The 14,901-nt window shown below is 42.3% G+C and overlaps 1 protein-coding gene across 3 annotated transcripts in view; it reads right to left on the bottom strand.

Moving 5' to 3' along the window:
- LOC108786370 (tight junction protein ZO-2-like) overlaps positions 1-14,901 on the bottom strand; it is an 80,843-nt gene that overhangs the window by 25,917 nt on the left and 40,025 nt on the right. For all 3 annotated transcript variants that reach the window (XM_018555649.1, XM_018555648.1, XM_018555647.1), the window contains 2 exons: positions 6,937-6,990; positions 3,381-3,505 (listed from right to left, as the gene is read on the bottom strand). In XM_018555649.1, coding sequence (XP_018411151.1) covers positions 3,381-3,505; positions 6,937-6,981 — 170 coding nt within the window. In that variant the 5' untranslated portion in view covers positions 6,982-6,990. The remainder of the gene's footprint in view (positions 1-3,380; positions 3,506-6,936; positions 6,991-14,901) is intronic.

Genomic DNA, 14,901 nt, shown 5'->3' with positions numbered 1-14,901 from the left:
AGTGTTCTACAGCAAATCTAAGCCAGCGTCTAGGCCTAGAATTTTGACACTAGGGTTAAAAATAAAGAACTCTTGATTTAAAACGAATATATTACTATGGGGTTAAAAATAGGCAAACGGAATAGACATTAATGGGTACTCCTCTAGGGAAGTCCGAAATGGAAAAAGATCTGGGGGTCATAGTAGACCACAGATTGAATAATAGCTTGCAATGCCAGGCTGCTGCAAACAAAGCGAGTTCTGGCTTAAAAAGGAAATTTACTGTAGAGACAAATCTATTATTTTACCACTTCACAGATCGCTGGTTTGGCCTCATCTTGAGTATGCGGTCCAGTTTTGGTCACCAATACACAGAAAGGATGTCCTTGAGCTGGAAAGAGTCCAGGGAAGGGCAACCAAACTAATTAAGGGGATGGAGGACCAAAGCTATGAGGCAAGGCTTCTAAATTTAAACATGTTCACGCTGGAGGTGAGGAGATTAAAAGGGATTTTCATGTACAAGATGTTCAATGGGGATAGCAACATCAGCAATAAAACGTATTAAGGTAAACTCCATAACAAAGACTAGAATCCACCACCTAAAACTGGTGGAGAAAAGATTTCAGCACAAGGGGCGAAGAAGCTTCTTCACAGTTAGAGCGGTTAGGGTCTGGAACTCGCTGCCGCAAGCAGTGATTTCAGCTGAGAGTATTCAATCTTTCAAAAAGCACTTGGACCGTAACATTCAGGGGTACAGGTACTCTTAAGAACAAGAACACACAGGGACTCATACACACGCAATGGGTTGAACTTGATGGACCAGTTTCTTTATTCAACCTCAAATACTATGTAACTATATATAACCCTGCAGAGAATTTGTGCAAATATAGAAATTTTCCTACTTTCCAAGATCTGCCTCAATATGAAAATGAGCTCCCTAGCAAAGCCAACAACTAGAATAATTAGATGTCAGCATTTTAAGTTATGGCTGCTCCCTGGGGAGATGGGCAACAGAGTTTTGCGAATTCCAGCATCTCCGGCATGTAGCTTTTTCCAGTCATTGCTGCAGATCAGAGGCTTTCTAGAAGCACTGCACATCTGGTAGCAAAGGAAAGAAGACTCATGTTTGTAGGGAAAAACAAAAAACAACACATCTGGTTAATTCTGTTTTGTATGTATGAGGTGCCTGCAGTGACACAAAGTATTGGTGGGAAGCTGCACATACATTTTTTTAATTATTCTGTATTTCAGGGGCTGCTAGAGCCATGTACATTTTTAGGTTATAAGCCCTCACGGGCAGGGCCCTCCTTATCATCTTGTCTTGATTAGTATTGCGATTGTAATGTCTTCCTTATATTGTAAAGCGCTGCCCAAACTGTTGGCGCTATATAAATCTTGTATAATAAATAATAATGTAGACCCCCAATTACAGTAAGCTTTTTCAAAAACTGCAGTGGGATTTTGTTACTCCAGGCAGATACAGAGATCTAAAATCATAAATACATCATTATCGGGATGATTTATAAATCATCTGCTGAAACATATGCTGGCTGAACGCTGTTCGCACGGCATTCTAGACACTAAATAGAATTTCCCAATGCCATGCGAATGGCGTATGTCTCGGCAGAGGATTTATAAATCATCCTGTAAATGTATTTTGTGAAATGCAAGCAGTGCAAGTACCGGAATTTGATTTGGCATAAGTTGCTTGCAGTAGACTGTACAGTCTGTATACCAAAACTCAGAAAAGAAGAGGGAGAGCAGCAAAAGCAGCCAAAACATATGTACTGCAGTGCAAAGACTCATGTGACTAGGAGAAAAGAGCAGGTTGACAAAGAGACTAACTCATCAGTTTGCAGATTCTCATTTCACTGTACAGTTGCAGGTTGGGGTGAACAAGAGAACTGTAATTGAAACTACAGCAGAGAAAGATCAGGTCCCCCTCCCCTGCTAGAGGGGGTTGTGCTGTGAGGCACAGCTCTGTAAGGCTGGGTTCACAGCTACAAGTGGTGGTTTGGCTTCCGCGTTTGTACATGCGCAAACGTGGACCAAAAACGTGCGTTTTTCTGATCGCGTTTGGGGTGCCATTAGAAATGTATGGCACCGCAAGCATGTTGCCCGTTTTGCCGCGTCTCCACAAATGTGCGCTACTGGTGCACGTTGTGCATGGGGCCTAAATATCAGGACAGGATATTTAGAAATACAAAATTGCGAGTATTCAATCTCTTCTTTAGCAGGTACACTGGTCTCAATTTTTGTTTTTGCTTTAATTATAGGGTCACATCAAAAGTGCAAAGCTATGGCCAGTCAAGCATTTTGATATTCTAAACAAGCACTAAATAAGCTTTAAAAAGGGTAAATCCACACCACTCCCCGCCCCCAATGTTCATACCTTTACGCTGCAAGCGCTAGCCCCTCCCCGTCAGCCAGTGTACAGTCCATACACTGTATACAGTACTGCAATACTCAGTTTGTATTAGGCATAGTGCCTGCAAATGGTGAGCGCTGATTGGTCAGCCCGGAAAATATAAAGCATTAAATCTGATTGATTTTGATGGGTTACTGTCCCTTGCACATGCTCACTGGTCTTAGTAATGTCCTAATAAATATCATATAGCATTTACGACTATGTGCCCCATGAGGGAAAACATGTGAAATGGAACAAGAAATGGTTATTATGGGCAGGAAGAACAGTGCTTTCAGTCATGGCTCAAAGGTTTCTATAAAGTTAGACCTATAACTGAACATCAAAGCCGACTATAAACATGCTGAGATCTTACCAAAAATCACTGCTAGGGGAACATGTGCCAGTCCTTTCAAGCTTTACTGAATCACCGTGATTTAATCTAATTAATAAATAGATTAAATCAGATTTAATTTACCTTTCCTTTTATCCACAGAAGAAGGGATGATCAAAACTTGCCGACACAGTGATTTTCCAACAATGATCTACAAATAGATACTTGTAGATAAATGCAGGCTTTTTGTTCTTTGCATACCTTATTTCTCTATCCCTCCCCATTCTTATGGTGGACATTTTTTACCAAGTCAAATTAATCCCATCTCCCTTTACTTCCTGGAACATGTGACTAGGACATGTGACCATGCACATCTCAGGGAAGGAAAATGCCTTTCCTTGAGGTCTTGCAAATTTTTGCAGCTTACAAATGAGATTTCCTAGCGATGCACTGTGATGTAACCTTCCCAGGAAGCATCTCTTAGGCATTGGCTAGATCACTAAGGTCTAAGACCAGCAAGTGGGAAAACAGTATTGTAAGTAAAAGAAAAATAGATTTAAAAATGAATGCAAGATGATTTCATATCAGTATGCAGAGCGGAGTGCGGATGTGAATTTTAGTGAAAGGGGGTAAAGGTCCACTTTAAATTGTTTATTCACTTACTGTAAATATCCATCAGCTGGACCCCCAAGAAGCACATCAGAAATGACAATGGAAGGTTCACCATTTTCAAAGTGTGGATTATCTTTTCCTCCAGAGACTGCAATCCCGAATCCTTTTTTGCTATGCTTTAAAAAGTAGAACAATACAAAGCTGATTTATCCTGGAAAAACATTGTCACTGACAAAAGTTACAAGATAGATATTTTGTTGCAGAAGGGTTCAAACTTCTAAAATCAGGATTCACTTGCTGTCCATCTCCCCAGAGAAATTTTTCCAAGTTCCTGGGCTGTCACCAGGAAAGCACCAGAGGGAAAAAAATGGGGACATAGACAACAATAAAACCATTGATTTAAGTAGAGTGGTTAAGCATAATAATCTCTTTCAGGTTTTATGTCTGTGCACAAAATGTATGAAATCTCCCCAACTGGAAACATACAGCAGTAAAACACTGACTGTTCCCTATTCTACCCAAGAAAAAAACGGGTACAAATTTTACTTTAATCCTTTTAGTGTCAGTGCCAATTTAGAATTGTAAGAAGATTTGATCAGTTGCTGCAGAAGTACACAAGGGGAAAAAAAAAAAAGACAATAAACGACTCCCTCTTCCCGTCTGCAATTAACCTCCAGGTCATAATGAACAGATCATGAAATCTGCTGCATGAATGTCAAATCTTCTCATGAGTGTGTGCAATGATTTACAGAAACAAATTCTATTTTCCGGCATGTGTGGTGATGGAACCCGAAAAAGGGAAACAAGCTCTCCTAAACTGAAAGGTGAACTTTGACTGTAAACTTTCATTAATACACTATATGCCAATGCCACACATTACTTGTTCTCCCTGTACTATGGAGGAATTTAACAAGTCCATTCTGGGGGCATGTCGACTATTTAAAAGTGGTATAGGGGAAATTGCTGGAAAGTAATTTTTCCATTCTTTTATCAAAAAAAAAGTGTTAAAATGTATTACCAAAGAAAAGCTCTTCAGGTTAAAAAATAAATAATTGCTCAGTTTAATAGAAGAGCATAGAATAAAAAACAAACATTTTGACTGAAACTGATAGAACTTAAAAGCAAAAGTGTTAATCCAACAGGGGGTAAAAGTCCTGAGACTGCAGCAGTCACATACAAAAAGGGAAGAGCCGGTAGCAATATTGCATCTTATAATGATACACACCTGGGACTGCTGTCTGGGTATGACACATTGAACAGTTTAACTTTTCTTTAATTTTTGTATTTCATTTGGTCACTGCATGTCCCCTTTTTATGAAAAGTACCTTCATAGGTTGTCTTTGGGAAGCATTACATTTCTGTTTCAGAGACTGGTTATCCCAGCCAGCCTCCTGTTTGCTGCATTAGGTAGTTCAGAGCCTTGGATGCTGGCAGAGTTAAGTCTTTCTTTCCCCTTCTGGCCTTGCTCCCTTCTTACCATCTCTGCCCAGCTCCAGTGTTTAGTGTCCAACAGTTCCATGTCGCCTAGTGGCTCAGGACACTGAAAGCAAGGCACCAGTGCAGTGGATGCAGGATGGCTCATCTGCACAGATCAAATATGCCTATGTAGATGCCACATAATGACAAAAGGGGTTCTCCAACCACTGTCCATACATCCACCTGTAGTACCAGTGCTGCAAGAGCCAGCCCACAGAATGGGCTTGAATTGTAGTCTAGCAGAACTCACCTATGCTTGCAGTAGGCTGGCAGGGTGCACCTGTGTGTGCAGAAGACACATAGAGTACCCTGAATCTGGCTGCTGATAATGGGCGTTTGATACATCTTGGGATGTCTCTGTTCTGTCACCTACTCTTGCTCATTGTACCCACATGGCACTGCAAGCGCGGTTCGCGTTTCCCCGATTCTGCAGTGGTCTCAAAGCCACTGCAGAATATCTGATGCATCTGGGTATGTTGGAGCATCCAAGTACTTCCCATGATGTAGTATTTGGGTCTAGTGACCAATCGCTAGGTCTGAACACTGTCAAATGATGGAGGGGGTGACCTTTTTGCCCCTTATAAGCTCTGAAACCAGCCAACCCCGGGTATTTGAATCGCTTTTAAATGGAGAAAGATGAGGTAGGGGAAGTGCTGTGAAGGTTAGGATAAGTAGGTTGGGGTGTGGGCTTTAACCACTTGAACACCAGGGTGTTAACCCCCCCTTTCTGTCCAGGCCATTTTTCAGTATTCAGCGTTGCTTTACTTTGACTGACATTTATTCCTTCATGCAATGCTGTATTGAAATTAATTTTATACCATTTTGTGGGGACAGATAGAGCTTTCTTTTGGTGGTATTTAATCAGCACTGGTGTTTTTTGTTTTTTTTTACTATAGAACAAAAAAGTGCCGAAAATTTTGAAAAAAAAAAAATGGGTTTCCCTATGAAATGTTATGAAACATTTATTATCACCCTCATTTTTTGGTAAAATATAAAAGAAGGGGTCACGTCAGGTAAATAGACACCAAACATGTCAGGCCTTAAAATTGCACTACCGCAAAATCACAAAAAACTACCACACCCAAAATTGGCCATAGGCGACGCTTTAAAAGCTTTTATCGCTCAATAGTTTAGTGTTAACGGTGATTAATGGCCCTAGAATTATTGCTCTCACTCAGACGTTCGTGGTGATATGCAACATGTGCGGTGCAACCGTAATTTTTGCATGTAGGCGCATGCATGTGTATGTGGGGACGGGGGACTGTAACATTTTTTTTTTCCTATATGATTTGATTTTTTTTTATGCTTTAAATTTTTTTTAAACTTTTTTTTTTTACACCTAAACTTTATTGCCATCACATAGGGGGGCTAAGAAGCTCCCCATGCGATAGCCAATTTACATGACAGGTCCTCTTTATGCAGACATCAGGGCTCCCCAAGACCCCTGGTGTCACCTAGGGACCCCCAGAGAAGATGATGAGAGATCTGCTTCACTAGCTTTTCACTGGCTTCTGTAGCCGGGAATGACAGCTGAATGCGGAAGTTATGTTATGTACATCACTTCCGGCATTCACAGACCGGCGGGGAGATCAGAGGGAGTCGAGTACTGTTCTCTCTTTGATCTCTGGTGACAAGGCTGCTATGCTGTTCCCGGCCCGCACTGGGCACAGCGGATCTCTGGACCAGCGGCGGCTGCACACCAGCACAAAATACAAGCGATCGGGCGTCGCTACAGGCGCCGGAACGCTTGTATTTAGACAGCCATTGCCAGCTGTTTACATTTAATGTACTTTTTCCACTCGTACACGTGCTGGGCGCTGCGCACGAGTGGGGGAGGGAAGGGATGTCTTAAAACGCCCACCCGCATCCACAAGGCTCCCGTCCGGCCGTTCAGGTACGGCCAATGGATGGGAGGTGGTGTACCTGTGCCCTCAATAAGCAAGGCGACAGGGCCTGTTTAGGCATTTTGACCAAGAACATCACTGTCATTAGACTCAGTACATGAAGGCACGGAGTAAAGCTGTAAATGCATGCAATACTTCCTAGTCATTTTAAGAGACTTGGGGAGCTAGAACGCTGCAGTTATGTGGTGTTTTTAAAAGAAGAAAAAAAAAACCTTTAATGTGCTTACCTTCTGTAAGGTCACCGTGTACTGCTCCCATATAGTCTCCTCCATGCTGGAGGTCTAGATTAAAGAAAGGAAACAATCATTAGACCTCCAAGAAGAATTCATAGTGCCAAGAAGTATGTTTATTCAAACTATAATATTTAGTCATAATACAAGACATGCTATAAGGCATATTCTATTTACTCAAACAACAAATATATTTTCTTCTTTTTAAATTGAGCCTGGCATTAAAAAGAAACTATTGGATCTTTAAAGTGCATCTAAAGCCAATGCATTTTGTTTAGTTTTGGCTAGAGTGTAGGAGTATTGGAAGCTCAGTCATGTTCTTATTTTGGTCTGCCGCCCCATCCCCTGAAATTCAACCCTTTAACTATTCAGTACTCTACCCCCCCCCCAAAAAAAAAAAATTAGTCAAAACTTTTGTTTTTTGTAGTGGGTGTGAGGTTACAACCTGTTTTGTTTAATTGCCGTCTTTGCTCAGGGAGCTTTTTCCTCACTTCCTGTCCCAGTGACCACACAGAATGTAAGAGGAATCGCCTCAAATGGACACACACACGAAAAATGAAACACGCACATAAGTTTTAACCATTCCCCACACATATGCTATACTTGTTTCTGTATCTTTGAGAAAGAGAATCCAACAAAGGGACACACACCAGAAGTTCAGAAAAACCTCCTCTATCAGACAACAGTACAAACCTAAAAGGGTTTTAACTCTTCCGTTTTCTATCCAAAACTAAAAATACTTAACCTATTGTAAGGCTCCAAAGAAGAAATCCGCAAAGTTGATATTTGTAAATTTGAAGGAGGTAAGTGTAATGTGTAAAGCATACCTACCTAGCATCCCCAGAGATAAAGGGGTCTGTTATGACCAATCATAAAATCCACAAAGACTAAAAGGGTCTGCTAGGACTAGGGATGCACCGATATTGGTTTTTCGTTTTGACTTTTTTTTTTTTTTTTTTTATCAGTACTCGCAGATACTAAATACCGATACTGGCATCCGTGGGCCCAGATTATCAGGATTCCTGATTCTTTTGATAGAACACCGGCTTCACTCCCCTCGCAACACTGCGAGACAGCCAGAGGCGAGTCAAAACCCGCCGCCTGGCTTCCTGATTGGAACCTGCTTCCCAGCCATGCTCCCTTGCGGATTGACGTGCTGCACAGCTTCCCGATTCATTTGCTGCTAGGCAGCCTGGTTTCCTTTATAAATTCTTTATTTTTAGAAACATTTCATAGACAAAAAGGAGTGTTAAGAACAAATACAAAGACATAGGCAATACAGTCATAAATACATCAAAGAAAAAAAAGATCCTAATATGTAGGGGTCCAAGAATCAGTGAGCAAAACAACATCCTGTAGTATTTCTGACGATACAATGAGATATATTCAAGTCATGAGTACATATAGCAGCTGTATGTCATAGTACATATAAAAAGGTAGATTACAGGGTCCTCACTACATCGGGAGAGGAAATCAGAATGACAGTGAGAAAAAAGTAAAAGCAACCTGGTTTCCTGACCAATTAGGAAGCCGGAAGGCGAGTCAGAGCCCACCGCCTGGCTTTCTGATTGGCTGGGAAGCGGACTCCATGCTCCCTCGTGGCACTGCCGGTCAGAAAGAGATCTCAGTCTTACCGGAAGTTCCAGTATCAGGGTAAGTATTGGAGCATTTACTATTATCGGTGCATCCCTAGCTATGACCAATCAGAAAAAATCACCAGTGACTAAAAGGGGACTGCGATGACCACTTCGAAAATCCCCAGCAACTAAATGGATCTGCTATAACCAATCAGAAAGTCCCTAAAAACTAAAAAGGGACCTACTATATATTGCCAATCAGAAAATCCCAAGAAAATTACTTGGCAGCCAGGGACCATGTGATCTTGGCTGCCTAGGCTGGAAGCTGGTAAGGAGAATTCTTTACGCATGGCAAGAACAATATGAGACCAGTCACATCTGGTACTTCCTTTATTTTCATAAGACAGAAGATGTTCCTTTGATTTTGTATTAATTGCAACATGCAGAATGTGGAAGCATGGGTGTGTCATCTGAAGCATAAAAATATTTGTGTAATAGCTAGTTGTGCCCACACCTCATGGAAGTACAGCATCTCTGACCTGACTTCTGACAAAGGAAAAAGCTATAACCCGGGAGGTAGTGTCTACATAGGAAGAGAGAGTATGTTAAAAATATGAAGAGCATACAAATCATCCGGAAAAAAAAGTTACTCAGCTGTCAATCTGTATCACTTGGAGGATGCAAATGGGGAAAATTGAAATGGATTGTGTGATTTGGTGTGAAACGGACTATTGGACGCCTAACCAACTGTCACTAAAACTACAGATATTGACTCTGTGCTGCATTCTGGGATTTCTCCGGCAAGAACCTTTCGGCAGGGATCACAGGGTCCTTGGTCACATGCGGACACTGTGCCCATTCAGGTTAATGAAAGTGTGACAACGGTCGCATCTGTCAGCGGAAGTCTGCTGTTTCGTACATGGTATGATTACATGTGGTTTGGCATGGATGATTATTCCTGGAGGCATGTATCCTGCATCCACCAAAAGTCTTCTATCCCAAATTGCATGTAATTATACCATGTCCACTGACAGATGCACCTGTTGTCAACCTGTCATTAACCTGAATGGGCACAGCGGCCGTATCTGAACAAGGACACCTGGGATTCCTAGAAGAACCCCAGAATGCTGTGTGTGAATGCAGTCTAACTGTTCACACCATGTCAGTTGAGCTGCATTTTTCTGCACACCAACACGCACATGTATGGTGGACAGGGCACGTAGAAAACAATTGTACATGTGTAGTGGTGTGAAGAAAAATGCAGCTCAAATGGACATAATGTGATCAAGCCCTTATGACTCTAAATTAAACCTCGCACCATTTTGATATTTCGGCGACTTTCCTGCTTGGCTCACTCAACTGTCACAGCCGGGAGAGAACTGCACTCCCCTGAAATCTCAGCAAACTAATGGTGCAGCTGATGGAGTAACACGTGGCAACAAAGTAACAGAAAGACCCAGCCAAATATCAGTTTGGGTTGGACTTCCTCTCTAAAAAACTTGCATATGTGGAATGGCGCATAAATAGAAGGAAAAAAGAGATTTGATTAATAATAATTACATGGTTTCATGGTAAACTGTGCCCTTGTACTATTTCCACAATGAAATGTTTCATATGTAATTGAAGGCTTCCTTTCAATAACGGCAAGTTTTCTAGTACACAAGTCACATGATTGTCTAAGAGATACTTTCATAAAAGTACACATGCTATTTTATGGTTCCTAGAGAACATTCACGAAGGTTATGTGAAAAATATCTGTTACCATCAGATGGCAACAACTCTTAACTCTTCATAATCATCATCCCTTAATCCTTTAAAGCAGTGGTTCTCAACCTGTGTAACCTCGGGACCCACATGTTTCCTTGGTCATTAAGGCGTGACCCAAAAATGATTTCATTTCTGAAACATTTGAATTTATTACACAAAACAACTTGTGCAGTATTCAGCAATATATATTTTGCTGAAAGTAAATGAATTAAAAAAAATTAAAAAGTTTATAAAGAATAAAAATTAAATATTTAAAAAAATTAAAATAAAAACGTGTGGGGGTGGCGGTTGCGGGGTACAGTTCCAATGGATGTTTATATAATGGGGGGTAGGGGGGGAATGTCTGCCCCGGGCGCCCATAACTCTGGTTACGCCACTGATACTGATGGACATTATGTGGGCTTGGAATACATAATGTCCATCAATGTACCCTGTCCTAATGTCCCCTGTCAGTGCAGAACCTGGAGGGGGTGGTGAGGGTGTCTGTATGGGGAAGGGGGGGCATTAGCAGGGGCACCACGGCAGGTTCTCTACTAAGCCCCTGCTAATGCCCCCCGAAGCTTCTGCATTGACAGGAGACATTACGACAGGGGACACTATTGGATATTATGTGGGCTTGGAATACATAATGACCATCGGTGTCCCCTGTCATAAAGTTCCCTGTCAGTGCAGAAGCTGGGGGAGGGGTGCATTAGCATAGGCTCTGCTGCAGGTAAAAAAATTGCAGCGGAGCCCCCTGCTAATGCCCCCCCTCCCCAGCTTCTGCACTGACAGAGGACAATATGACAGGGGACACTGATGGACATTATGTATTCTGAGCCCAGTCTGTGTAATAACATTGTGTATTTCATTAACATACATTATGACAGGGGACAGTGATGGATATACATGATGGATATTATGTGGGCTTGGAATGCATAATATCCATCAGTGTCCCCTGTCCTGTCACAGTGCACATCTCCCTGTCTGCCTACCTTTCTCTGATTCCAGCCGACTGAACTATCTGGACTGGAGAGTACAGTAGATACAGCGGCGGATTGATATCTGCTGTACTCTCCAGTGCAGACCGGAACTATAACTTAATTGTCGGGCGCCGCGGCCCCTGATATTAATGTGCCGGCCCAAAAGTGAGGAAATAGTCCCCTCTCTCCCCGGGCCATACCACTTTATCGGAGAGCCCGGGGGAGGCCGGGAGAGAGGGGACAGTTTGACATTATGAGGTTCCACAGGCTGAACCACAAATTCCCCCTCTAGTTCTCTCTAATGCAGATGGGCCGGCCTATGCAGACATGACGCCGCGACCCACTGCAGAGGGTGTCGCGACCCACTTTTGGGTCGCGACCCACGAGTTGAGAACCACTGCTTTAAAGGATACCTGTTCTCAAAGAAATATAGAGGCTACCATTATTGACCTCTTTCTTCAATAGACACTGTCCTTAGGTTACACAAAGTACAAAAACAGTATAAACCACTAAAAATAAATAAATAGCCACTTCCCAGAAAAGACGCCCAATGTATAGGGTGGGGTGCATAATTCTTATAAATTCCAGAACTTGAAATCCGAGATTACTAATATCTTCCCTCTGAAACACATATGACAACTGCCATCATTTTTCCCAGGAGGAACTGTAGATATCACCACATGGTGTTTAGCTAAGGTCTATAAACATGCGTAAAAAAAATCCCCGGATGTACAGTAATAGATGCGAGTCATGATTCAATAGCACGTTAAGAAGTGGAAATGGTGGTATAATTATAATATATATTTTCTCACCCATATATATCCCATGAGTATAGCAACTTTACAAAAAGCATTGGGGCGTCTCTTTGGGCCCCAGCAGCATTCTCCCCACCAAATATTGTAGCTAAGTGACCGGATTGTTCACCTTTCTCTCACTATGTGCTGGATTGTGCATTTTTCCCTCCAAACCAGTTTCACTTACGTCTCGGAATATAGCCCTTGCTTATTAATATGCATGTATTTTACCAGTAAATTAAATATACATTTTGAATTTGCTGTATTCCTTAAGGGCCCATTCACACCAGATCATCTCCAGACCAGATTGTTTCCGGACCCAAAATGCATTCTAATGTATCCCTATGCTATTTCCTCTGTTCACACCAGCACAGTCCATTCCAGACCAGACTAGAAAAATACTGCATGTCTCATTTTGTCATTTTCCAAAATGGTGTGAACCTGCCCTAACAATTAACAAAAATAAATAGAAAATGTCACAAATAATAGAGTGATAGAGATAATTAATTTTTTCCCCATTATAATATAAATATACTTTTTTGTTGTACGCAATCTTTCAAAGTACCAATGTACACCAATGGCGGCCCATAAAAGGAAATATTAGTAATTGATTCTAAATAATTTGTTGGCTTTTCATATTATTGCCAAGAACAATTACAGATAGTGAATTAATTTTAAACACCACTATGTAAATACCCCTAATTTATTATTAGATTAACAAGCGGGCCACCTGTCTGGTGCTGTTCTTGTTTGAAAATTGTGAACCCTGCACATTTAAAACACGCTAGAAAGACGAGATCCCTTTCTTTTCAGCCATGACATGAAACTGGTTCTGTATCTAGAGATACCTTAATTATAATGATAATATTGTGAGTTAACGAGTTGCCAGAACAAAGAATGTGACATTCCCACTGACAGATGTATTGACGTAGAATTTACCATCAGGTTTTGTAACTCTTCTATTGCTACCAAAATGACAAACATTTGTCATGAGAACGGATCGTCAATGTCCAAGTCCTAACCTGTCACCAACACGTCCATCGATCAATAAAACACACAAAGTCTTAGTTTACCTGATCTTTAAATCTGACCGTCAGTTTTCCTGGCCATGTGTAAGTGCGGCGCCTGTGCTGTACTATGCATGAAGAGAGTTTACGGACAGGCTTGCTGTCTGCCTGCATGGCATGATGTGCCGTGGACAGAGGGAGAAGCATGCAAGGGAAAAACTACTATCATCTTATAAGGCAAATGATCTCATGTTAATAATTACTCTAGAGGCCCCACCTCTTGCTCGGTGCGCCTTTCAGCAAGTAATTTGATCCTTCTTGTTGACAGTACATCTGTGTGTTACAATGGCAGGTAAAGAAATATACAGAACAGCCGGCATTAATGACACTCAATTACATGCATGTTTTTCTTTTTGTTTCGAATAGCACGGCTCTGCTTTTTAGTCTGAGGTGCTAATATGATAGGCAAATTATGCAGAACTGCTATAATGATTACACAATAGGCATTTAACCTTTGACTGTTGGCCTTCCAATACCCTTCTTGTAATCTTTGTTACGCGTCTACCTTTCTCTGGGCCGGCGGGGGGGGGGAGGAAAGCTCAATCTCCTCTGAAAGCTGACTCCTCCCCCGCACCGCCGGCCCAGCCTCCTGTGACAGCTGTCTCTGCCCCCTTACCGCCGCTCTCCTGAACTGTCACAGAACGCTGAGCGGGGCCGTACATGAGGAGAGCTCAGGTCTCCTGTGACAGCAGTCTCTGCCTCCGCCCTCCTAATCTGTCAAAGGAGGCTGAGCGGTGCGGGAGGGGAGACACCGGCCACTCACATTGCTCTCTTCCCCCGCTCGGCCTCCTGTGACAGTTTCTCTCCTCCCCGCTGGGACACAGCAGCGCCCAGCGGGGAGGAGAGAAGCCAGGGATGCACCGCTATTTTGGCCGAATGTGCCATTTTTGGCAGATATGTTTCAACAGCCAAAATTTCTACCAAAAATGCAGTGTTCTCATCACTTAGGGCCAGTTCACACGAATGGCAGTGCATTCCAGAGCGGTAGCTCCTGGAACACACAGCAATCGCACACTAAACTTCCCCCTTCGTTATTGCATTCATACTGGACCAGAACGCAGGCAATGTTTTGCCACGTGTCCGATTGCACTGCAGGTGGGAGGCAGTGGCTGCCATTGACTTCAATGCACCCTCCGACCCCAGAACAAAGGGGGAAGTTTAGTGTGCGATTGCTGTGCGGTCCTGCAACTACCGCTCTGGACCGCACCGCAATTGGTGCGAACTAGCTGTGAGCTGAAAAGAAAGCGAATAAATCACATCAGTCCATCATGTAATGGAGATTACACGGGGTTAGTTTGCGTCACAGCTATCCCTTCCTTCAAACATACAGTGGAGAATCAAATGTAGACACAAAGGGACAGGAAGTGTGCGTTATTTTCAGAATTGCAGGTTGAAAATAATATGGGGGAAAAAAAAAAAAAGTTTGTTACACATTTCACACTGCAGGGGTTAAGTGCTCATTTGTGTCTATCGAGGACAAAAAAATACTCACCTGATCCTCTGAACCAGCTTGCTCTTAGCATGGTCCCTGGAGTGATCTAAGGTCCTGTAAATCATCATGTTCTATAGAACATAAGGACGCCAAGGGACTTACCATCGCTGCAGCATAGCAGAAAACAGGCAGGAGGGAGTGCCGTCACAGCCAGCCACTCCAGAGATCGGGTGAGTATAAAGTTGCCAATACACCGTGCGATCGGACAAAACTTTTCGCCCGATGATCGAACCGTCGTAGGATTTTCGCATAGGTTCAATCAGCAATAATAAAAAAAAAAAATAAAAAAAAAAAAAAAAAAAT

The sequence above is a fragment of the Nanorana parkeri genome, unplaced genomic scaffold, assembly GCF_000935625.1.
Source record: "Nanorana parkeri isolate BGI_ZX_2015 unplaced genomic scaffold, ASM93562v1 scaffold206, whole genome shotgun sequence".
NCBI classification, from domain to species: Eukaryota; Metazoa; Chordata; class Amphibia; order Anura; family Dicroglossidae; genus Nanorana; species Nanorana parkeri.
Note: the sequence above shows the minus strand (reverse complement) of the source record. Positions and strands in the feature narration are given on the sequence as shown.